The sequence below is a fragment of the Gopherus evgoodei genome, unplaced genomic scaffold, assembly GCF_007399415.2.
Source record: "Gopherus evgoodei ecotype Sinaloan lineage unplaced genomic scaffold, rGopEvg1_v1.p scaffold_57_arrow_ctg1, whole genome shotgun sequence".
NCBI lineage: Eukaryota > Metazoa > Chordata > Testudines > Testudinidae > Gopherus > Gopherus evgoodei.
In genome coordinates, this window is record NW_022060078.1 from 621,362 (window position 1) to 645,392 (window position 24,031).

The window sequence follows — 24,031 nt, forward strand, 5'->3', positions numbered from 1 at the left end:
CACTGCCCCCCCACCCACAACCCCCACCCTCCAGCACCCCTATGAACTGTCACCCCACCCACAGCACCCCTATACACTGTCCCCCACACCCGCAACTCCCACCCTACAGCAGCCCTATGCCCTGTCCCCACACCCGCAACCCCCACCCTACAGCATCCCATGCACTGCCCCCCTCCCACAACCCCCACCCACAGCACCCCATGCACTGCCCCCACACCCACAAGCCCCACCCTCCAGCGCCTCCATGCACTGCCCCCCACCCACAACCCCCACCCTACAGCACCCCTATGCACTGCCCTTCACACCTACAGCTCCCACCCTACAGCACCTGAATGCACTGCTCCCACCCCCCACCCACAGCACCCCTATACACTGTCCCCCACACCCTACAGCATCCCTATGCCCTGCCCCCACAATCCCCACCCTACAGCACCCCCATGCACTGCCCTTCACACCCACAACCCCCACCCACAGCGCCCCCATGCACTGCACCCCACACCCAGAACCCCCACCCATAGCGCCTCCATGTATTGGCCCCCCACACCCACAACCAGCAACCCACCTGCCACCCGGCACAATCACCTGTTTAGTCAACACCCCCCACATCCTGGACACACCCACGGCAGTCCCCACCAGCAGGGGGCAGCAGGGACTCACACAAGTATGGGGCAGCAGCAACAGATGCAACCACTTCTGGGGGTGGGCTGGGGACAGCGGTAGACTTTTCAGGACAATTAGCTTGAGATCGTACCAGGAGCCAGGGAGAGAACGCAGGAGTCCTGGCTCCCAGCTCCCCCTGCTCTAACCACTAGACCCCACTCCCCTCCCGGAGCCGGGGAGAGAACCCAGGAGTCCTGGCTCCCAGCCCTGTCCCCTCCAGGACTCCATTTCCCAGGCGGCCCCGCGGCGGGCGGCCCCGGGCGGGCGGACGGCGGCGGCGCGGTGCATGCCGGGGGCTGTAGTCGGCGGCCCGGGCGCTGAAGATGTCCGAGGTGCGGCCGCCCCCGCTGCGGGCCCTGGACGATTTCCTGCTGGGCCCCGCGCGCCTGGCGGCCCCGGACCCGCGCGACCCGCAGCGCTGGAGGAACCGGGTCCTCAACAACCTGCTCTACTATCAGAGCAACTACGGGCTGGGCCTGGGGCTGGCGCTGCTGCTGGGGGGGTCAGTGCAAGGGGTGGGGGCCCTGCAATGTGCGGGGGAGTCAGTGCAAGGGGGGGGCGTGCAATATTCGGGGGGGGTCAGTGCAAGGGGCGGGGGCCGTGCCTGCTCGGGGGGGGGTGAGCGCCGGCGGGGGGTCCGTGCAATGTGCGGGGGGGGGTCAGTGCAAGGGGCGGGGGGCCGTGCAATGTTGGGGGGTCAGTGCAAGCGGAGGGGTCAGTGTAAGGGGGGGCTGTGCCTGCTCGGGGGGGTGCAATGTTGGGGGGGTCGGTGCAAGGGATATGGGGCTGTGCACTGTTCGGGGGGTCAGTGCAAGGGGGGGCATGCATGCTGGGGGGGTCAGTGCAAGAGGTGGGGAGGCGTGCATGCTGGGGGGCGTCAATGCAAGAGGTAGGGGGCATGCGTGCTGATGGGGGTCAGTGCAAGGGGTGGGGGGCTTGCATGCTGGTGGGGGTCACTTCAAGGCTTGGGGGGCCATGCAATGTTCAGGGAGGTCAGTGTAAGGGGTGGGGGGGCCATGCCTGCTCCCCAGGGAGTCGATACAAGCGGTGGGGGGCCATTTATGCTCTATGCAAGGGGGGGCGCATGCTCCGGGGGGGGGTCAATGCAAAATGTGGACACCGGGACTCCTGGGTTCTCACTCTGCCCTGTCCCAGCAGGTACTTCCGGCCCCTGCACACCCTTCTCTCCAGCTCCACGGTGACCCTCGTCTTCGTCACCTTCGTCTGGGCGGCCGAGAACAAGGCCCCGATCCGGCGCTTCCGCCGCAGCTACCCCAGCGCCAGCCTTCTGGCCATGCTGGGGAGCGCCTATGGCCTGGTGTCTCTCTTGGGGGGCTCGGAGGTCTTCCTGCTGACAGTCGCCCTGCCCATCTCCAGTGAGTGGGAGGGGGAGGGATGGGCGGTAGGGTGAGGGGTTGAGGCAGGGCTGATGGGGGTGTCGAATCTATGGGGTCAGGTTAAGTAGGGCCTAGGGAATGCTATGGGACGGGATGGAACAGAGGAAGAGGGCCAGGTTTGCTGGGGTGGAATTTGGGGGTGGGGACACATGGGGTAGCAGAGATCAGGAGGGTGGGGTTGATGGGGGAAGTGGAACAGGGGGATTGATGGGAGTGAGTGGGGCAGGCAGGGGGTGAACACAGTGCTTGGGCTGGGGAGTCAGATCCACGGGTCACATGCTACATGCTGGCTGGAGGGAGGACAAGGGGTGCACGGCTGTTGCTTCCTGGCAGGCAGATCCATGCATGCAGCCCCCACCCTGGAGGGCAGTTGCATTTCCTAGTCGCAGGCAGCTGGCCGGGCCGTTCCTGCAGCCTCCCTGCTGCAGGCAGTTGCATCTTCGTGCCACAGCTGCTGCAGCATCTGCCAATGCAGGGGCTGCGCTCTGGGGGCCGTGCTGCAAGCATGGGGCAGGGGCATGTTAGATGCATTCCTGCTGTGCGTGTTGGTGCAGCCCAGCCGCAGCATCCCTGCGTGCAGCAGGCCCCTGCGTTTTCACTCCAAGAGCCAGGCTGGCCGTCACCGCCCTGTTGCATCGGTTGCAGTGACTGGTTTCATGTTAGATGCATGTCCACCGATGCAGACCCCACGCTGCTGCATCCTTTTGCCAGTGGGCGGGGGCATGGCAAATGCATTCTCGCCACAGCATCCATGCGTGCAGTCCCCGCCCTGGTGCCGCTTTTGCTGTGGGAGGTTGCCTGCAAACACACCCTGCATGGAAACACTGTGGCATGGCAGGCGCATTCTGACAGCCACAGCCACGCATGCGAGCGGCGGCAGGGAGTAGCAACTTGCTGCTTTGCTGTGTCGCAAGACCTGGGTTGCGGGGGCCTGAGGCAGTTTTTAGCAAGCGATGGGGATGCTTTCAGCCCCCCCCTTTCTCGCTTCCTCCCCACCACCACCACCACCACTTGCAGTGATTCTCATCCACGCCTCCGTTCGCCTCCGGAACCTCAAGAATAAAATCGAGAACAAGATCGAGAGCATTGGGCTGAAGAGGACGCCCATGGGGCTACTGCTGGAGGCGATGGGCCAGGAACAAGAAGCTGGCTCTTAAGGAGAGAGACGGACACCCCTCCCTGCCGTCCTTCCCACCAGCCCCTCACCGTTGCCTCAGGCCTGCGCTTCGCTACTCTCCTACATGCCCGCCTGCACTACTGTGAAGATGCAGCTTCCCCCTGAGTCGAGTCAGGGCCTTGAGTTTGGACTAGGGGAGGGGATGAGCTACAGCTAACCTGTGGAACTACCTGCCACATGATTTGACCCAGAGGTCCGGAGAGCTTAACAGAAGGAGGAGCTGTAGTTAATCTGTGGAACTACTCTCCACCTGATTTGGCACAGGGGAGAATGGCCTGTGGTTAACCTGTGGCACTACCGCCACCACATGATTTGACCCAGGAGCCCAGTGAGGGGCTGAGAGCTGGATAACCATTTGCATGACCACATGTTTTGAGCCAGGAGCATGGGGAATTCAGCAGAGGAGAGTGGGGTGGGGGGTGGTTAACCTGTGGAACTACCTGCCACATGATTTGACCCAGGGACCAACCCCCTAGGTCTGTTTATGTAGGCCCTACCTAAATACCTTGTTTATTCGGCAACAAAAGAAACAAGGGGCTGTAACACTGGGAGTGGTGGGGCAGTGGGAAGGGGTGTATTCAAGGGAGCACTGAGGATTCAGTGGGATGCTGTATCTGGCGCTGGCTCCTATTTATTTGAGGAGCAAACTATTCTAATAAACTTCTGTGCCAGTTCTTGCTATAAATGCTTGCATAGCTTTTTTTGGCAGGGGAGGGGGAGAATGGGGCACAGGGCCTTCCCCCTCTAGGAGGCACTGGCTCTGATCTGGCCCCAGGGGGGGTCTGGCTGGCTCGAAGGGGCAGGGAATGGGGCATGGGGCCTTAACCTATGCAGGGGAAAAAATCCTCAATTCTTTGTGAAGTTGGGAATTTTAACCAAGTTTTCCACATCTCCCCCCAGGAGAAGAAACCTTGGAGAACTCCAAAAACCTGGAAAAACACTTTTTAAGAGATCCTGGAGTCTTTTCCTCCATAGTTGACAGGAAATTAATCTGGGATTCCCTTCTCACACACACATATTGTGGGGGCAGGGTTGTTAGGGGGAGAAAAAACCCTGGAGAAATCCTCCAAAACCTGGAAAAACAATTTTACAAAGATCCTGGTTCTCCCTGGTGATTTTTTTTTTAAATCCCATTGGTTTTCCATTCCCCTGCCTCTCTTGTGGTTTATTTGTGGGGTAGGTAGAAAGCTGTGGCTGAACAATGAATAAATTCCCTGTAAGCCTGGAAGAATCCAGGTTTTCTTTACCCCATAGCAGGGGGCATTTTTACTTGGTTTAATGTAGGGTCTCCCAAAGCCACTCGAAGGATAGCCAACAGAATTCACTGTTCTGCTCTAGGAATTAGTGGAGGGCCATTCTCTGGCCTGCATGAGATGGGGAGTTCAGACTGGAAGATCACACAAGTCCCTTCTGATGTGAAATGTAACTGCCCCAAGGAAGTACGCTTTTTACTGTTCTGTGGAACGCCTTGCCTCATGATTTCCCCCAGAGGTTTTTAGCAGAGTTCAGTATAGAGCTAGGGGACGAGGAGAAAGGCTGCTGTGTTATACGCGAGGTCAGAGTGGTCCCTTCTGAAAATTTGGGACATCCCTGCTCCAAAATGAAATGAAAACCAGAAAAAAAAAATCCCAGCAGGGCACTGCCAGAGGCAATGGTATCAGTGGTGGGATTCCCAGGTAATTTGCTGGTTTTGGAGAGGGGCAGGGCCAGGCCCCTTCCTGACGCACGCTGTATGCCCTGCTGGGAGGGGGGCATTTAATGCCCCATTTGGAGGCAGCGAGTGACTCGTGCTCTTGCCGCGTCAGTCACACTCAAAACAGTTCACACCTCTGCGAGTGACCAGTTCAGGCTTTCTGCTGACTCGGGCAGTGTCAGTTATACTGAGGGAATGTCTACACTTCAAACGCTGCTGAGGCACCTCAGTGAAGACCCTCTAAGCAGCAAGCGCTCACCCATAGTTAATCCAGCTTCCCGAGCGGCGGGAGAAGTTCTCCCACCAACCTGGCACTGTCTACATGGGAGGTTAGGTCAGGGTAACTATGTTGCTCAGGGGTGTGTGGATTTTTCACACTCCTGAGTGACACACAGTTATACTGATTTAGGTCTGTAGTGCAGACCTGGCCTAAGGACAGTTCAGACCTTTGCAAGCGATTGGCTCAGGCTCTCTGCAGAGCCAGGCAGGGATTGGTTCACCCCTCTTTGAGCAATCAGCTCAGGCTCTCTGCAGAGCCAGGCAGGGATTGGTTCACACCTCTGCAAGCTATTGGCTCGGACTCTCTGCAGACCCAGGCAGAGATCAGTCCCCCCCCCCGCGGGCAGTTCACACCTCTGCGAACAATCAGCTCAGGCTCTCCACAGACATTTTGGGACATTTCTCCCCAACCGTAAGGGTCAGAAATGCCCTTCCCTCCCTCCACGATAGCCCAGGCTCCGCTCTCGCCGGCGCACCCCCACACACACACGCCCCCAGCCAAGCCACTACGCCACAGCCTTGCCTCTGCGCTCTGTATTATACAAACCCCGTTCTGCACCGTGACCCGTTTGACATTCGCCATAGAAATTCCCACTACAATCCACGCGCTGGGAACGGGACAAAGTCGAGGCCCAGAGCCCGTCGCATGTTGGTGCCTGTCGCTACTAACACATGGCCCAGGGGAGGTGGGTATGCACGCGGGACCTGGGGGGGGGGCTACAGTCCCCATCCCCCCACCCCACTTCCCCCGAAATAAAATCCAGTAGGAAAAGGGGAAAAAAAAGTGACCTTGTTTCATGTGCAACTTTGAAAGGAAAATCCACTGGCCGGGGCTGGAATGTCGAGTTTGAGTTCGTTTCCTAAATGAGCCAGATGGGGGGGGAGGAGGGGACTGTTTTAGGAGAGGCTTACTGGATGTGGGGAGGGGGATATGGTGCTGGGGGGGAATGGCCAGGTGCAGGGGAGGGAATATGGGGGGGGTCAGGGAGCTGATAGCCCCCCTGCCCTATCTGTCCAGACTTTTAGAAGGGGGAGGGCTTTGGGGGGGCAGTTAGTGCCGGTGGTAATGGGGGTTCAGTAGGTGGCTGATTCCCCAGCCAGGACCTGCCCCCCATATCTAAATGTGGGCGGGGCAGATTGAGGTTGCTGGGGGCATGTCTCAGCCCATGGGGGGAATCCGTGCCCCACACCACCCTAGTGTGCGGGGGAAATATGTGCATCTCCCCCCCCCAATCTGCCTGACGCCACACACCCCCCTGTCCAGCAGGGGAGTGTCCCCCCAGCTTGTGACATTAACCCCTGGCTGTCTCTGCCCCCCCCCCCCCGGCCCAGGAGGTCAGACCAGCGTCCCTGGGGGGTGTCTCTCCACATCCAGGGGGGGCCCCAGGCCGGGGGAGGGGGCGCTGGGCCCGTCCAGGTAGAGGAGGTCTGCAAAGGGTCTGCCCGACAGAGGCAGAGAGACCGACAGACAGACAGATGGGGGGGCGGGGGTGGTAGAAGAGACAGATGTAGGGGGAGAGACAAGGGTAGGGAGAGAGAAGGAGAGAAGAGAGATTAGCCAGAGGAAGGGACGGGGAGGATTAAGTCATAGCAGAGAGAGTCACCTTTCCCCGGACACCTGGGTCCCTTCCCCAGGCACACCTGGGTCCCCATCCCCCCCGCAACCCAGCAGCAGAGCCAGATGCCTGGGTCCCGTCACCTTAAATCCCGCCCCCCCCAACACACACACCCACTCCCGGACGCCTGGGTCCTTCCCCCAACGCTGCCCGTGGAGGTGGGGCGGGAAGCAGCTGACAAAAGGCCGACGTCCTAGCAAGAGACACATGAGCCTCCTGCACCCCCCAAACCGGCAGGTGCACCCCTGCTGGGGGGGAGCAATGAGAGGGATGATTCCAAGGGGGGGGTTCGGTCCCTTAGGCCCCCCAACCTTAACTCAGGGCTGCCAGCCCCCCCGGCCCCCATACCTGCCCTGCAGTGGCTGCCCAGCGTAGCTCAGCGAATGGGGCAGGTAGCCCCCCGTCTCCGGCCGGGGGTGGGGTTCGGGCCAGCCGCGGGGGGGTCCCCCTCTCCTGTCCCGGGGTGGGGGCGGGCCCCCCCCCACTCCCCCAGCGTTACGCAGGTACCAGTTCCGGAGCCCCTCCAGGGCCAAGGCTTTGTGGACGGCCCGGGGCGGGCACTGGGGGGCTGGGGGCCGCTGGCTCTGGGGAGGGGGCCCGCAGGACTTGGCACGTCCCGCCCGGCGTGGCAGGGGGCTCTCGGGGTATCCCCAGCCAGGTGGCGGGGGGGCGTCGCGGCGTGAAAGGTGATCCCCCGCCGGCCAGCCCTGGCGCTCCAGGTAATAGTCCAACAGGATCTCAGCGTAGGGGGGCCGGGGAGGGCCGCGGAAGGGGGGGTCTTCGGGGGGAGCCCCTCGCTCAATCAGGGCCTCCGAGCTGTTGCTGCGGCGGGTGCGGGCGGTGAAGGCTGGGGGGGCCCGGTCAGCGCTGGGGTCCCGGCTGGGGGGGCCAAGCTGGGAGTCCTGGCTCCCTGACCACTGGCGGGTGGCTGGGGGGGCATCTGGCCTGCAGGGGGAGGCAGAAATAAAAGGGGGGTTAGTGAAAGGTGGGGTATAGCAGGCACCCCACATTCAGTACCCCGCCCCCACCATGAAGCACAGAGCCCCCCCAATTCACCCCCCAGCCCCAAAACCCAATATCACTCACGCCCCCACCTAGACAGACCCTGCCCAACTCCCACCCACGCTCTGCCCTCGGGTGGGAGACCCAGGGGTGAAGCGGAGATGCAATGGGGGGCACCGAGCTGTGGGGGTCAGGTGGGAGGCAGGGCAGGGGACTCTCTCCCCGGGCAGGCAGGGCCGGGCACCATGGGATGATGGGGGTCTCTAGGGGGTGCTCCCCCCAGGCAAGGCTGGGAGATGCCATGAGGCAGGGGGTCTCTATGGGGTGCTCCCCCCAGGCAAGGCTGGGAGATGCCATGAGGCAGGGGGTCTCTATGGGGTGCTCCCCCCAGGCAAGGCTGGGAGATGCCATGAGGCAGGTGGTCTCTATGGGGTGCTCCCCCCAGGCAAGGCTGGGAGATGCCATGAGGCAGGGGGTCTCTAGGGGGCGCTCCCCCCAGGCAAGGCTGGGAGATGCCATGAGGCAGGGGGTCTCTAGGGGGCGCTCCCCCCAGGCAAGGCTGGGAGATGCCATGAGGCAGGGGGTCTCTAGGGGGTGCTCCCCCCAGGCAAGGCTGGGAGATGCCATGAGGCAGGGGGTCTCTATGGGGTGCTCCCCCCAGGCAAGGCTGGGAGATGCCATGAGGCAGGGGGTCTCTATGGGGTGCTCCCCCCAGGCAAGGCTGGGAGATGCCATGAGGCAGGGGGTCTCTATGGGGTGCTCCCCCCAGGCAAGGCTGGGATATGCCATGAGGCAGGGGGTCTCTATGGGGTGCTCCCCCCAGGGAAGGCTGGGAGATGCCATGAGGCAGGGGGTCTCTATGGGGTGCTCCCCCCAGGCAAGGCTGGGATATGCCATGAGGCAGGGGGTCTCTATGGGGTGCTCCCCCCAGGCAAGGCTGGGAGATGCCATGAGGCAGGGGGTCTCTAGGGGGCGCTCTGCTCCGGTACCTGACGTTCTGGCTCCCACTGCAGATGTTCCGGGTCAGAACCGGGGTCGCTGGGACGCTCCGGCCCTCAAAGCTGGACACGCTCCGGGGCAGGGTCCGGTTCGGGCTGAGGGGAGCAAACCAAACCTGAGACCAGCTGGGCCCACCCTGATGGGGGGCAGGGGGGAGCCCCACTGGCCTGGGGGGGAAATGGGGGGGTGGGAGGCAGCAGGGGAAACTGGGGCGAGAGGAGCAGGTGGGGGGAGGGACACCGGCCAGTACCCACCTGGTAGGACTGGCTAGCGAGCTGCGGCGGCTGGCGGCCCCCCCGCCCAGCTCCGTGGGGGGCCCTCGCCAGCCAGGCCGGCGGTCGGGACTGCCGGACACGGTGCGGAGGTGATCCCGGCTGCGGGGGGATGAGGGGCCCCCCTTGGGTGGCTGGAAACCGTGGGGGTCATCTGGGGAGAGAATGTGAGGGATGGAACCCAAGAGTCCTGCTCCTTACTCTGCCTGCACTGTATCCCCCCAGCCTGCATCCCACCAGTCCTGCCCCCCGCTCTAATCACTAGCCCCCACTCCCCTCCCAGAGCCAGGGAGAGAACCCAGGTGTCCTGGCTCCCAGCCCCCCTGCTCTAACCACTAACCCCCACTCCCCTCCCAGAGCCAGGGAGAGAACCTAGGTGTCCTGGCTCCCAGCCCCCCTCCTCTAACCACTAACCCCCACTCTCCTCCCAGAGCCAGGGAGAGAACCCAGGAGTCCTGCCTCCTAGCTTCCCCTGCTCTAACCACTAGACTCCACTCCCCTCCTAGAGCCAGGGAGAGAACTCAGGAGTCCTGGCTCCCAGCCTCTCCTGCTCTAACCACTAGCCCCCACTCCCCTCCCAGAGCTGGGGAGAGAACCCAGGTGTCCTGACACACTCACCGTTCTCGTGACTGGCCGCTTCAGAGAGGGAGCTGTTCTCGGAGGTGAACGCCTCATCTTGAGAGGGTGGGGAATGGAAAGGGAGATGGGTCAGTCTCCTATTAACCTCCCCCCCGGTACCAGCCCCCCCAAGTCTGCAACACTCCCCCCAACTCCGGTAGCAGACGTGGGGGGCTGGAACACCCCCCCTTCTGAAAATCTCTGGATGGTGGGGGTCACAAATGCAGCAGAGGAGAGTGAGTAGCTAGGGGGGTGACTGAGGGATTTGGGGGGTCGGGGACAGGAACTCAGGAAGGGTCTGGGGGAGGAGGAGGAGATGCGGGAGAATGGGGTGTCCCAGGGGCTAGGGGGGGCATCTGGGAAAGAAAGGGGGCTGTGGGGGATTTAGGGGGTTATGGGAGTGTCCGGGGAGGCAACAGGGCTGTCAGGGAGAGAAGGGGTCTGTGGGGGATTTGGGGGGCTATAGGGGATGTCAAAGGGGCAATGGGAGTGTCGGAGAAAATGGTGCTGTGGGGCTATTTGGGGGGTTATGAGGGTGTCCGGGGGGCAACAGGGCTGTCAGGGAGAGGGCAATTCAGGGGGTGCCCCATGGGGTCATGCGGGGGGAGATGAAGGTTTAGGGTCCTACGGGGCTCGGGAACGGTAGGGAGGTCCAGAGTGAGGGAGGGCTGGGGGGCTGGGATCGGGTCGGGGTGTGTGTGTGTGGGGTGTCTCTCACCGTGCGCTCCCCGGGGCGCCCCCAGCCGGGCCCGCATCTCCCCCAGCTGCCCCTCCAGCTCCCGCAGCCGCTGGGCAGCCTCGGCCTGGACCTGCCGGCGCCGGCGCCGCTGCTGCTCCGTCAGCTCCGGGGCCAGGGCCAGGCGCCGAGCAGCCTCCACCACCTGCCGCTGCACAGCCAGCTCCCGGCACAGCTCCCACGCCAGCGCCTGGGGGGACGGGGGGGTGAGAGACTGTGTGCCCCCCCAGACCCAGCCACAGCCCCCCCAGACTCCCACTGCACCCCCCAATCCCCCGGCACAGCTCCCACACCAGCGCCTGGGGGGACGGGGGGTGAGAGACTGTGTGCCCCCCCAGACCCAGCCACAGCCCCCCCAGACTCCCACTGCACCCCCCAATCCCCCAGCACAGCTCCCACGCCAGCACCTGGGGGGACGGGGGGTGAGAGACTGTGTGCCCCCCCCAGACCCAGCCACAGCCCCCCCAGACTCCCACTGCACCCCCCAATCCCCCAGAACAGCTCCCACGCCAGCGCCTGGGGGGACGGGGGGGTGAGAGACTGTGTGCCCCCCCAGCCCAGCCACCGCCCCCCCAGACTCCCACTGCACCCCCCAATCCCCTGGCACAGCTCCCACGCCAGCGCCTGGGAGGATGGGGGGTGAGAGACTGTGTGCCCCCCCCAGACCCAGCCACAGCCCCCCCAGACTCCCTGCACCCCCCAATCCCCCGGCACAGCTCCCACGCCAGCGCCTGGGGGGACGGGGTATGAGAGACTGTGTGCCCTCCCAGACCCAGCCACAGCCCCCCCAGACTCCCACTGCACCCCCCAATCCTAGCTCCGGGCACAGCTCCCATGCCAGCGCCTGGGGGAATGGGTGGTGAGAGACTGTGTGCCCCCCCAGGCCCAGCCACCGCCCCCCCCAGACTCCCACTGCACCCCCAGACTCCCACTGCACCCCCCAATCCTAGCTCCCGGCACAGCTCCCACGCCAGCGCCTGGGGGGACAGGGGGGTGAGAGACTGTGTGCCCCCCCAGGCCCAGCCACCGCCCCCCCCAGACTCCCACTGCACCCCCCAATCCCCCAGCACAGCTCCCACGCCAGCGCCTGGGGGGACGGGGGGTGAGAGACTGTGTGCCCCCCCAGACCCAGCCACAGCCCCCCCAGACTCCCATTGCACCCCCCAATCCCCCGGCACAGCTCCCACGCCAGCGCCTGGGGGGAAGGGGGGTGAGAGACTGTGCGCCCCCCCCGGCCCAGCCACCGCCCCCCCAGACTCCCACTGCACCCCCCAATCCCCCGGCACAGCTCCCACGCCAGCGCCTGGGGGGAAGGGGGGTGAGAGACTGTGCGCCCCCCCGGCCCAGCCACCGCCCCCCCAGACTCCCACTGCACCCCCCAATCCCCCGGCACAGCTCCCACGCCAGCGCCTGGGGGGATGGGGGGTGAGAGACTGTCTGCCCCCCCGGCTCACCCCCCCCAGACACAGTGCCCCCTCAGGCTCCGGGTTCCCCCAACCCCCCCCAGCTCCTGGCACAGCTCCCATGCCAGTGCCTGGGGAGACGGGTGTGTGTGTGTGAGAGACTGTGTCCCCCCCACACACCAAGCCACAGCCTCCCCACACCCACCCCTCTGCCCTCCCCGGCTCCCACTACGCCCCCATCCTAGCTCCTGGCACAGCTCCCAGGCCAGCACCTGTGGAGTCTGGGGGGTGAGAGACCTTGCAGCCCCCCAGATCCACTCACAGCCCCACTCCCAACTCCTCCATGCCCCTCCCTTCCCCACAGTCCCACCCCCTCCTTCCTGCCCCCACCCCCAGTCCCCTCCTCACCTCGGCTCCAGGTCCCCGGTGGGCAGGCACCGCTCTTCTCCGGATGAGGTGGGGTCTCTCCCCTGGCTCCAGTGGGTACTCGGGGGGCAGCTTCCCTGTCAGCTCCTGGGGGCAGGCAGGGGCACAAGCATTAGGGGAACAGCCTACTGTCGCTAGGCAGCTAATGGTGGAAGATAACAACCTACTACTGCTGGAGGGGATGGGAGGGGAGGGGATGGAGAAGGATAATAGCCTACTACAGGTGTGAGGCTAATGGAGCTGCACCATTAGATGGGGTGGGGCACTACAGGTTGTGGGTTTGAATCGCACTGAAGCTGGAGATGAGGATGACAACCGACTGCCGCTGATGGGGGAATGGAGAACAACCTACTAGAGCTACACAGCAAATGAAGCCACGCCATTAGATCGAGGGGCAGCCTAGGGAGCCGCTCCAGGTTGTGGGTTCAAATCCTGGGGAGGACTGGAGACCAAGGATAACAACCTACTACCGCTGATGGGAGGGAGGAGGAGAAGAGCCTACTCTGCCTGGGCAGCTCGTGGCACGGCTCCCTCCTATCTAGAGGGGACAGTCCTGGTTCAAATCCCCCTTGGCACTAGGGGAGAGGCAGAGAAGAGAGAAGGATAACAGCCTACTATAGCTATGCAGCTACGAAGGCACTGCATGGGGGGGGCGGGATCCCGGATACTCACGGCCTCCTGCAGACACAGCCGGCGCAGCTCAGCGACCCGCAGGCCCAGCGCCTCCCGCAGGCCCCGCTGCCGTTCCAGCAGCTCCTGCAGCCGCAGCCGGGCACCGGGTTCCCACCCCAGTGCATCTGCGTGGGGAGGGGAGAGGAGATGGGGGTCAGAGCTGAGGGGGGAGGGATTAGTTGGGGTGGGGGGAGATGGGGAGGGGTCAGAGTTGGTGGTGGGGAGACAGAAGGATGTGAGGGTCACAGCCGGGAAGTGGATATTGGGTAGGGGGCATGGGCAGGCTGGGGAGAACTGTGGGGGTGGGGTCAGGCAAGGGGCAGAGTCAGGGTGGGGGTGTGCTTGGGGGTGGGGCCAGGATCCATGGGGGCGGGGCCATTACCTGCAGAGCTGTAGCTGGAAGAGGTGATGAGCTGCCCTTTGACCTCCATGCTGGGGCCAGGGGGGCAGGGTCAGGCCAGGCTAAGAGCCATGAGCCCCCGACCCCAATGTCTGTGGGGGAAGAGAGAGAGAGAGAGAGACGGGGTGAGGGGGACCTAGGTCACCTCCCCCCATACAGCACCCCCCTGGCCCCATCCAACCCCTCCCTGGAGCCAGTAGTCCCTGCCCTGGGGCCAGTGCCCCCTACAGGGGAAAGGTCCCATTCCCACCTCCCCCAACTAGTCCGGAGGGGTGGGGGGGAATCTCAGGGCTCTGACCTGGAAGGAAAGGAGAGAAATTCCACCGACAAACATCCAGGTGGTCTCTGGCCAGGTCGAGGGAGAGAACCCAGGAGTCCTGGCTCCCAACCCACCAAATCCCACTCCCCTCCCAGAGCCAGGGAGCAAACCCAGGAGTCCTGGCTCCCAACCCACCGAACCCCACTCCCCTCCCAGAGCCAAGGAGCAAACCCAGGAGTCCTGCCTCCCAGCCCGTGCCTGCTCTAACCACCAGCCCCCACTCCCCACCCAAAGGGAACAGGCCATCTAATCTCTGCCCTGCCCCCCCCATCATCCAGGACTCTCCAATGTCCCCCGTCCCCCACAAAGGGACCAGGGGGAACCAGGCTTCTGGGATGGTTCCTGTAGGGTGCCCCAAACAGCTGCGGGCAAGACTGACACCAGCCTCAGGCCCTGCCCCCAGGACTCCCAGCCCCCAGAGGTGGGCCAGGGACCCAGGCATCCAGATCCATACCCCTAAACTCCATCCCAGCAACCTCGGGAGGAGAAATGGGATCCGTGCCTCCCAGAACTGCCTGCCAGGCTCCAGCCCAGGGATGGGGGAGGGCAGGATTCAGAAAGGGACCCCAGTGTCCGGGAGGGTGAGGGGTCCTCAATCGACAGCAGCGAATTCCTGTTCCATTAATGTTTCTTGTTCACAGCCCCTAGGCTGGGCTGGCAGGAGCTGTGGGTTGGGAGTGAGGGGCACCGGCAGGGCTCGAGGGGGCAGGGGGCTGCGGGTCGGGAGTGAGGGGCACCGGCAGGGCTGGGGGGGAGGGGGCTGCGGTTTGAGAGTGAGGGGCACCAGCAGGGCTCGGGGGGCACCGGAAGTCCTTGCGACACCCCACACCGGCACGTCACAGCATCTGGCCCCTGGGGCGCGTCTGATTCCCAACCCCAGCTCAGCCCGGGGCAGGACCCGACAGGTCCCTCCTGGGATCCTCACAGCAGCAATTTCCTGCGAATACCTTCAGCGCTGTCCCGGGGAGCTTCCGGCCCCACCGCCTCCTAGAGAACCCAGGAGTCCTGGCTCCCACCCCACCCCCTCTAACCACCAGCCCCCGCTCCCCTCCCAGAGCCAGGAGAGAACCCAGGAGTCCCGGCCCCCCCTGCTGTAACCACCAGCCCCCACTCCCCTCCCAGAGCCGGGGAGAGAACCCAGGAGTCCTGGCTCCCAGCCCCCCTGCTCTAACCACCAGCCCCTACTCCCCTCCCAGAGCCTGGGAGAAACCAGGAGTCCGGGCTCCCAGCCCCCCCTGCTCTAACCACCAGCCCCCACTCCCCTCCCAGAGCCTGGGAGAAACCAGGAGTCCGGGCTCCCAGCCCCCCCTGCTCTAACCACCAGCCCCCGCTCCCCTCCCAGAGCCAGGAGAGAACCCAGGAGTCCCGGCCCCCGGCCCCCCCTGCTGTAACCACCAGCCCCCACTCCCCTCCCAGAGCCGAGGAGAACCCAGGAGTCCGGGCTCCCAGCCCCCCTGCTGTAACCACCAGCCCCCACTCCCCTCCCAGAGCCTGGGAGAAACCAGGAGTCCGGGCTCTCAGCTGAGGGGGACACTGTGTTTTACAGCTTTTTTTTTGGGGGGGGGGGTCAGTGCTGGGCAGCGGAGCTCAGCAGCCGGCCCCGCCCCCATTGCATTCCGGAGTGACTCCGGAGTGACCCCGGGGGCCTGAGAGCAGCCCTGCCCCCCAACACGCTAACTTTGTTCACCGAGCTCTCACGCTCGGGGGGCTGGGATGGGGGTTTGTTCCCTTCCCCCCGTCTCAGGGTCTTTGGGGGGCTGGGGGCACGACTCACCTAGGGGGCGCGGCGAGCCCCCCACCCCACGCGAGACCGACCCGCGGGAGGCTGGAGCGAAGTGCCGCGATCCGCAGCCGGGGCGGCGAGCGGGGGCGGGGCCGCGCCTTTAACCCCTGGCGCGCCGGGGCCGGGCCGGACTCACCCGCCGCCAGGTCCCGCCCCGGACACGCACAGGCAGGGACGCACAGACCCAGATACACACTGCCTGGGACACACACACACACACACACACACACACAGGTACACACTGCCCGGGACACACACACACAGGTACACACAGCCAGGTACCGCCTGGGACACGCACAGCCAGGGACGCACAGACCCAGATACACACCGCCCGGGACACACAGGTACACACTGCCTGGGACACACACACACAAGTACACACAGCCAGGGACACACAGACCCAGATACACACTGCCTGGGACACACACACAGGTACACACTGCCCGGGACACACACACACACACAGGTACACACAGCCAGGTACCACCTGGGACACGCACAGCCAGGGACGCACAGACCCAGATACACACCGCCCGGGACACACAGGTACACACTGCCTGGGACACACACACACAGGTACACACAGCCAGGGACACACAGACCCAGATACACACCACCTGGGACACATAGGTGCACACTGTCCGGGACACATACAGCCAGGTACCGCCCAGGACATGCACAGCCAGGAACACAGACCCAGATACACACTGCCCGGGACACACACACACAGGTACACACAGCCAGGTACCGCCCGGGACACGCACAGGCAGGGACGCACAGACCCAGATACACACTGCCCGGGACACACACGCGCAGATACACACCACCTGGGACACACACACAGTACACACCACCTGGGACACACAGACATAGGTACACACAGCCAGGTACAGGCCGCCAGGCACAGCATGGCCCGGGACACGCACACACAGGTACACACCGCCTGGGACATAAAACACAGGTAAACACAACCAGGTACCGCCCGGGACACGCACAACCAGGGTCACACACATTCAGGTACACGCTGCCCAGGACACACACATTCAGGTACACACCACCTGGGACACACACACTCAGGTACACACAGCCAGGTACAGGCCGCCAGGTACCGCGCAGCCCGGGACACAAACACCGAGACACATCACCCGGGACACACACACTCAGGTACACACCGCCTGGGACACACACACTCAGGTACACACATCCAGGTACAGGCCACCAGGTACCGCGCAGCCTGGGACACAAACACCGAGACACACATCGCCCGGGACACACACAATCAGGTACACACCGCCTGGGACACACAAAGCCAGGTATCGCCTGAGACAGGCACAGCCTGGGATACACAGACCCAGATACACACTGCCCGGGAGGGACACACACAGGTACATACAGTCAGGTCCCGCCTGGGACAGGCACAGGCAGGGGGACACACACCCAGGTACACACTGCCCGGGACACACACATCCAGGTACACAAAGCCAGGTCCTGTCTGGGACAGGCACAGGCAGGGGGACACACACCCAGGTACACACTGCCCGGGACAGACACATCCAGGTACACAAAGCCAGGTCCTGCCTGGGACAGGCACAGGCAGGGGGACACACACCCAGGTACACACTGCCCGGAATACACACACCCAAGTACACACAGCCAGGTTCCCCCTGGGACAGGCACAGGCAAGGGGACACACACCCAGGTACACACTGCCCAGAATACACACACCCAGGTACACACAGCCAGATTCCCCCTGGGACAGGCACAGGCAGGGGGACACACACCCAGGTACCGCTCCAGACATGCAGCCAGGTACAGGCTGCCCAGGACACACACAGCCAGGGACACACGGACACAGGTACACACAGCCAGGTACCGCCCGGGAGACACACAGGCAGGGACACGCCTGCTGCTCCCAGATACACACACCCAGGCACAGCCGGCTTTAGGCCAATTCCACCAATTCCCCTGAGTCGGGCCCCACGCCCAGTGAAAATCTCTTCTCTGGCTAGAGACGTCTTTTGAATTTTTACTCACCTGGCGGCGCTCCGGGTCTTCGGCGGTGGGTCCTTCGCTTGCTCTGGGTCTTCGGAGGTGGGTCCTTCAGTGCCGCCGAAGATCTGGAGCAAGTGAAGGACCTGCCGCCGAAGACCCGGAGCGCCGCCCGGTGAGTACAAGTCCCACGTGTTTTTTTACATTTTTTTTTAATAGTCATCCCTGCTGGGGCCCCGTCGAAACTGTTCGAATTGGGCCTTGCACTTCCTAAAGCCGGCCCTGCACTCAGGTACACACCACTTGGGACAGGCACAACCGGGGACACAGCGCCTGCCCGGGACACACACTCAGGTACACACCGCCCAGGACTCACACACTCAGGTATCACACGGGACACACAGACACAGGGACACACTGCCTGGGACACACAGACATAGGTACACACTGCCCGGGACACACATATCCAGGTACACACAGCCAGGTACCACCCAGGACATGCAGCCAGGTACCGCCCAGGACATGCACAGCCAGGCACACACATACACAGATACACATTGCCCGGGACACACACAGACACAAGTACACACCAGCCTGGACACACAGACACGGGTACACACAGCCAGGTACCGCCCGGGACACACACACCCAGGGATAGGCCGCCAGGAACACACACAGCCAGGGACATGCCTGTGGCTCCCAGACACGCACATCCAGGCACACACCACTTGGGACACACCCAACCAGGGACACGCTGCCTGCGTGGGACACACAGACAGGTACACTCTGCCAGGTACCCCCTGGGACACTAACAACCAGGGTGACACCTGCCGCTCCCGGATATGCACACCCAGGTACACACCAACCAGGACATGCATACCCAGGGACAGCCAGGGACACACACACAGAGTGCCACGCCTGCTGCTCCCAGACATTCACACCCAGGTACACACCACCTGGGACACACGCACCCAGGGACACACACACCCAGATACACACCAGCCAGGACACACGCAGCCTGGGCCATGCAGCCAGTGACACATGCACCAGGACATAGCACCTGAGACACACAAACTGGGACATGCACCCAGGGATCTACACACCCTCCGTGACACACACATAGATCTCCACATGCAGAGTGAGACACAACACACACGGATGCACACACACACTGATCTCTTCCTCTGTCACACAGATACACACTCACGTACACATAACACAGACATGTTCAAGGTAACAGATGTACACACCAGGCAAATACACAGAGTAACACACACTGCAACAACACATACCCAGGCCAAGACACACACAGACTAACACCTACACCAGGCAACACACACCAGGTAACATTATAACGCACTAGCACATAAACACATGCTAACACAACAACACAACACAAAACACACAGACAGTAACACCACACAAGATAATGCACGCTCTAACACACCACAGTCTCACACACAAAACGATACACAACACACACATCCAATAACATCCACTTAAGAAAACACACTCTGAGACAATGACACAGTGACACCACAACACACACACGAGCAGGGTAGCACACACTCTAACACACCGACAGACAATCTCCGGAGAACCCAGGCATCCAGCAGGAACCACAGGTGCTGCTGGGGTTAAGCGGCCCTGGATCGAGGGGCTCCCCCCTGACGTATTTGGGGACCCCCCGGCCCGGTGGCTGGGTGGGTGGCAGGGCCTGTTTGCACTGCCCCCCCGCCCCCATGGCATAGGGCTGGGGCAGGGATTCCACACATTCCTGGCTGCAGGCCCAGGCAGGTACAGAGCGAGGGGGGAGGAGGCTGCCCCATGGTGCCCCCCCACAGCACAGCCTCACCCCACAGTGCGGCCCCACTGAACATGCCCCATAGCGCAGCCCCACTGAACCTGCCCCACAACTCCCCCTGAGGCTCCGCACAGCCCCACTGAATTCACCCCATAGCCCCCCCTGCCCCACAGCCCCCCCACAGTGCCCAGCCCTGCCAGGAGAGAGTGCCCCCTGCTGGTATCCCCTGATTGTGCTCCTACCTGGTCCCCCAGCCAGGGGCTGAACCAAGCGGCCGCCCCACAGCAAAGGGCCAGCCCCGTCCCCCGCTAGCAAAGATGTGCTGACAGGGTTCGCTGCCAGAAAAGCCGGAAAAGATCTGTGTGAAATTCACCCCTGGACTCACCAGGGTTTCCTGCTCAAGGAAACTGTTTGGGACGCTGGCCCCCAGGAAACGAAACCCCTGCTCCCAGAGATGTGTTTCCCTTTCAGCAGCTGTTCCCCAGTCACCCCACCCCAGAGGTGGCTGCATCTCAGCGCGGGGTGTGGTATTGTGTGTGGCCTTTCCCCAGATGCCCCATCCCAGAGGTGGCTGCATCCCAGAGGTGGATAAACCGTCCCTGTGCAGCGGTTCCCCAGTTGCCCCCGCCCCGGAGTTAGTTGCAACACACTCCACCAGCTAATGACACTGTGTACTTTCCCTCCTCTCTCAAAGGCACAAGGACACCGGTGGCACCAGTCGGACGGGCCTCCGACATTCCAGAGTCCCGGCATAACCAGCCGAGGAATGATTCATCTGTCGGAAGGCAGCCAGGACTCCTGGGTTCCATCCCCAGCTCCGGGAGGGAAGTGGGGTCTAGTGGTTAGAGCAGGGTGGCTGGGAGCCTGGACTCCTGGGTTCCTTCCTGGCTCTGGGAGGGGAGTGGAGTCTAGTGGCTAGAGCAGGGGTCTGGGAGCCAGGACTCCTGGGTTCTTTCCCAGCTGTGGGAGTGGAGTGAGGTCTAGTGCTTAGAGCAGGGGTCTGGGAGACGGACTCCTGGGTTCTCTCCCCAGTTCAGTGCAGGGAGGGGCCCCTCAGTCCATTTTCCTGACTCTCATTAAAATTGGGATTAACGAGTCAGCGGTTGCCAGCGCAATCAGCTGACTCCAAAGCTGATTAGGGGGCCAGAGAGAATCCCTGAGTCAGGGCCTGGGTCCCTCCAGCCCCCCTCTGGCCTGTGCACGTTGATGGGGGGGGCTCTTTCCTCTTTGGCACTGCAAGGGTTAAAATGCCCCCTGCCCACCCCACTGAGGGAGGACAGGTGCTGGGCCAGGGAGATTCAGCAGCAACTTCTCCCGGCACCACAGAGTAGGTCACTGCCATGCCGCCAGGCCAAAGCACTGCTAACCCCCCCCCCCAGGAACCCAGGCTCCCAGCCCCCCGGCACTAACCACCAGACCACACTCCCCTCCCAGAACCAGGAAGGAACCCACGAGTCCTGGCTCCCAGCCCCCCCCCCGCCTCTAACCACCAGACCCCACTCCCCTCCCAGAGCCGGGGAGAGAACCCAGGTGTCCTGGCTCCCAGCCTCCCCCGCTCTAACCACCAGACCCCACTCCCTTCCCAGAGCCGGGCAGAGAACCCAGGAGTCCTGGCTCCCAGCCCCCTGGCACTAACCACTAGACCACACTCCCCTCCCAGAGCCAGGAAGGAACCCAGGAGTCCTGGCTCCCAGCCCCCCCTGCCTCTAACCACCAGAGCCCACTCCCCTCTGGGAGCAGGGGAGAGAACCCAGGAGTTCTGGCTCCCAGTCCCTCCCTCTGCCCCCTTTAGCCCACTAGCAACTCAGCATCGATTCTCCCCTGCCCCTGTTTCCAGCTGAAGTTACCCTCAGAACAGCCACCCCAACTGCCCCCTCACGGGACCAGAGTCACCCCACAGGGAAGCTGAGATGCAGCCACCTCTGGGGCGGAGCAGCTGCACAGGAGGTCAGGAACACATTCCAGCTAAGCTCTGCCAATCCCCCCAGCCCCCACAGTACAGCACCCACCTGCCCTCCGGCCTGCTCCCCACCCCACGGTGCCCCCCCAGCGCCCAGCCCTGACTGCCAGGGGAGAGTTTATCCCAGTCCACACGCACACCCCTGAGCCAGCCAGTCCCCCGCCCTGGGGCCAGATGGGAGCCAGTGCCCCCCAGAGGGGACAGACCCTGGGCCCCATTCCCCACCTCCCTGCACCAGCCAGTCCCCCTACAACCTATTTTCCAGGGGGGTCCCTCTTACCTTTCCTCTCTGGAATGCGCTGTTCTGCTTCCTGGATCGGTGGATGCACAACCGCCGTGTGTGTGTATGTGTGTGTAGCCCCAGTCCAGGGGTGCAAGGGGGGGACCCCAAGCTTCCCCCCCCCTCCCCGGTTTAATCCAGCCAGCCAGTTCCCGGATCCATCCCAGCTCTTTTTCTGCTGAAACTGCCCAGGCTACACCTCCCCTGCGCCTGTTTCACACCCTCCCTGCTGCCAACAGGCGGAGGAGGGAGGGAGGGTGTGCGGGGGGGGTTTGTACAGTCGGACAGTTGCTGGCTGGTTATTGGCCATGGGCAAATCGGCTCCCGATGCACAGATAGAGACACATTGTCACAGGCCGGGTGTAGCCCCCCCCCCCGCACAGGCAGGCCGGGTGTAGCTCACACACACACAGCGTGTGTTGTCATTCCAATTCGCCTGCTCCAGGGGTTAACCCTTGGGGCGCTGGGGGGAATGGAGGGGGCGGGGCCCGATGTGACGCAGAGATTGGCTGTAAGGGGGGGGCTGTAGGGGGTACACACACCACAACACAGAGCTGGCCAGACACACACACTAGGACAACTGATACACAGAGGCACCTCCTCACCCTGACAATTGGCAGACACAGAGGTGCACAATCCCCCCCCCAACTGACACAGGTAGACAATTGCGCAAACAGATGCACAGTCACACACACAGACACACTGACAAACAACTGCACACACCACCTAACAGACACCTAGAGACACAGCATCAGACACACACCATGACAACCGATACACACAGAGAAATACACCGTCGCACACATACCACGACAGCTGATACACACAGTGATGCACAACTGAACGCACAACGTGACATCTGATACACACAGCTACACAATCACACACACCATGACAACTACTACATAAGCAGGCATACACAATCACACACACACACCACGAGAACTGATACACATAGAGACAATCGCACACACACCACAACAGCTGACATACACATACACACAAAATCAGACACACACAATGACAACTGATACCCACAAAGAGCTGCGCAATCACACCAGGGCAACTGATACGCAGAGATGCACAATCACACACATACACCACAACAATCAATACACAGAGAGAGACGATCACACATCCGCCAACAAAACCGACACACACACACACAATCTTCCATGCACAACGATGACTGACAGACACTCACACAGCAACAACTCGCCACCACAAACCACAAACCACTAGTGACAGAGACACACTCATGGACACAAGCCCCACACACCGTCGGACACACAGGCAGACTCACAAATGCACACACACAACCAGAGAAGGGGGCTCAGCCCGAGGGGCTTACGGGTGGGACCCCTGAAAATCCATATGAGGCTTTGAGCCTAACGCTGCGCCCCACGTAACCCCAGTCAGAACCCGGGGGGACTCTGACCCCCTTGGCCTAGGCAAGTCCTGGTCTGGTAAGAGCAACCCCTGCTGGCCAACCCTGGAACTGCACCCACAACTGTTCCCCATACAGATCTAGGGGCTCCTGCGGGTGGGGAGTGAGGGGCACCAGCAGAGCTGAGATGGGATGTGGGGGGGATCCCAGAGTTGGGCGAGCAGGGGGCTGCGGGTCGAGAGAGAGGGGCACTGGCAGGGCTGGGGGGGGGGATCCCAGAGTTGGGCGAGCAGGGGGCTGCGGGTCGGGAGAGAGGGGCACCAGCAGAGCTGGGGGAGCCCAGGGCTGGGCTGGCAGGGACTGCGGGTCGGGAGTGAGGGGCACCGGCAGGGGGAAGCCCAGGGCTGCATGTTGGGAGTGAGGGGCACTGGCAGAGCTGGGAGAGGGGAGCCCAGTGAGGGGCACCGACAGGACTGCGGGGGGGTCAGGGCCAGGCTGGCAGGGGGCTGTGGGTCGGGAGTGAGGGACCCTGGCAGAGCGTGGGGGGGGCATGGTTGGGCTGGCAGGGGCTGTGGGTCGGAAGTTAGGGGCACTGGCAGGGCTGGAGGGGGGAGCCCAGGGCTGCAGGTCGGGAGTTAGGAACCCTGGCAGGGCTGGGAGGGGGGAGCCAAGCGAGGGGCACCGACAGGATTTGGGGGGTTCAGGGCCAGGCTGGCAGGGGCTGTGGGTCGGGAGTTAGCGGCACTGGCAGGGCTGGGAGCGGGGAGCCCAGGTCGGGGTGAGGGCACCAGCACAGTTTCGGGGGGCAGGGCTGGGTTGGGAGTGAGGGGCGCTGGCAGGGCTGGGAGCGGGGAGCCCAGCGAGGGGCACCGACAGGACTTGGGGGGTTCAGGGCCAGTCTGGCAGGGGCTGTGGGTCGGGAGTTAGCGGCATTGGCAGGGCTGGGAGGGGGGAGCCCGGGTCGGGGTGAGGGCACCAGCACAGTTTTGGGGGGGCAGGGCTGGGTTGGGAGTGAGGAGCGCTGGCAGGGCTGGTGGGGGGGAAAGCCCAGGGATGGGCTGACGGGGGGCTGCAGGTCGGGAGTGAGGGGCACCAGCTGTTCGTGTGTCAAATGCCCCCCTTGTACCCCCCCGGGATGGGGGGGGGTGTTTCCCGACGT

General features: G+C 63.2%; 2 protein-coding genes across 7 annotated transcripts; one reads left to right on the forward strand and one right to left on the reverse strand.

The window, feature by feature from the left end:
• Window positions 1-969: 969 nt before the first annotated feature.
• PRAF2 (PRA1 domain family member 2) lies at window positions 970-5,970 on the forward strand. Of its 2 annotated transcripts, none has more exons than XM_030547336.1 (3): window positions 970-1,162; window positions 1,819-2,036; window positions 4,135-5,970. In XM_030547336.1, the coding sequence occupies exons 1-3, from the start codon at window positions 984-986 to the stop codon at window positions 4,347-4,349; spliced, it is 612 nt and encodes a 203-aa protein (XP_030403196.1). In that variant the 5' UTR covers window positions 970-983; the 3' UTR covers window positions 4,350-5,970. The 2 variants fall into 2 exon arrangements, with proteins under 2 accessions (XP_030403196.1, XP_030403198.1); XM_030547338.1 differs by lacking the exon at window positions 4,135-5,970 and adding an exon at window positions 3,075-3,915.
• Window positions 5,725-23,082, reverse strand: CCDC120 (coiled-coil domain containing 120). 5 transcript variants are annotated; one of them, XM_030547312.1, is made up of 10 exons: window positions 21,486-23,082; window positions 13,333-13,442; window positions 12,951-13,075; window positions 12,261-12,365; window positions 10,432-10,639; window positions 9,714-9,770; window positions 9,078-9,249; window positions 8,814-8,918; window positions 7,171-7,767; window positions 5,725-6,645 (listed from the first exon to the last, which is right to left on the reverse strand). In XM_030547312.1, the coding sequence occupies exons 2-10, from the start codon at window positions 13,379-13,381 to the stop codon at window positions 6,543-6,545; spliced, it is 1,521 nt and encodes a 506-aa protein (XP_030403172.1). In that variant the 5' UTR covers window positions 13,382-13,442; window positions 21,486-23,082; the 3' UTR covers window positions 5,725-6,542. The 5 variants fall into 5 exon arrangements, with proteins under 5 accessions (XP_030403172.1, XP_030403175.1, XP_030403176.1 ...); XM_030547315.1 differs by lacking the exon at window positions 21,486-23,082 and adding an exon at window positions 19,631-20,057; XM_030547316.1 differs by lacking the exon at window positions 21,486-23,082 and adding an exon at window positions 19,488-19,559.
• Between the last annotated feature and the right edge of the window lie 949 nt (window positions 23,083-24,031).

Coding starts and splice junctions, on each gene's coding strand:
- PRAF2 (XM_030547336.1), top strand. CDS start 984: ATGTCCGAGGTGCGGCCGCCCCCGCTGCGGGCCCTGGACGATTTCCTG. Junction 1,163..1,818: donor CTGGCGCTGCTGCTGGGGGG/GTCAGTGCAAGG, acceptor CTGTCCCAGCAG/GTACTTCCGGCCCCTGCACA. Junction 2,037..4,134: donor AGTCGCCCTGCCCATCTCCA/GTGAGTGGGAGG, acceptor ATCTCCCCCCAG/GAGAAGAAACCTTGGAGAAC.
- CCDC120 (XM_030547312.1), bottom strand. CDS start 13,381: ATGGAGGTCAAAGGGCAGCTCATCACCTCTTCCAGCTACAGCTCTGCA. Junction 9,250..9,713: donor AGCGGCCAGTCACGAGAACG/GTGAGTGTGTCA, acceptor TTCTCTCCCCAG/ATGACCCCCACGGTTTCCAG. Junction 8,919..9,077: donor TCGCTAGCCAGTCCTACCAG/GTGGGTACTGGC, acceptor TGCTCCCCTCAG/CCCGAACCGGACCCTGCCCC.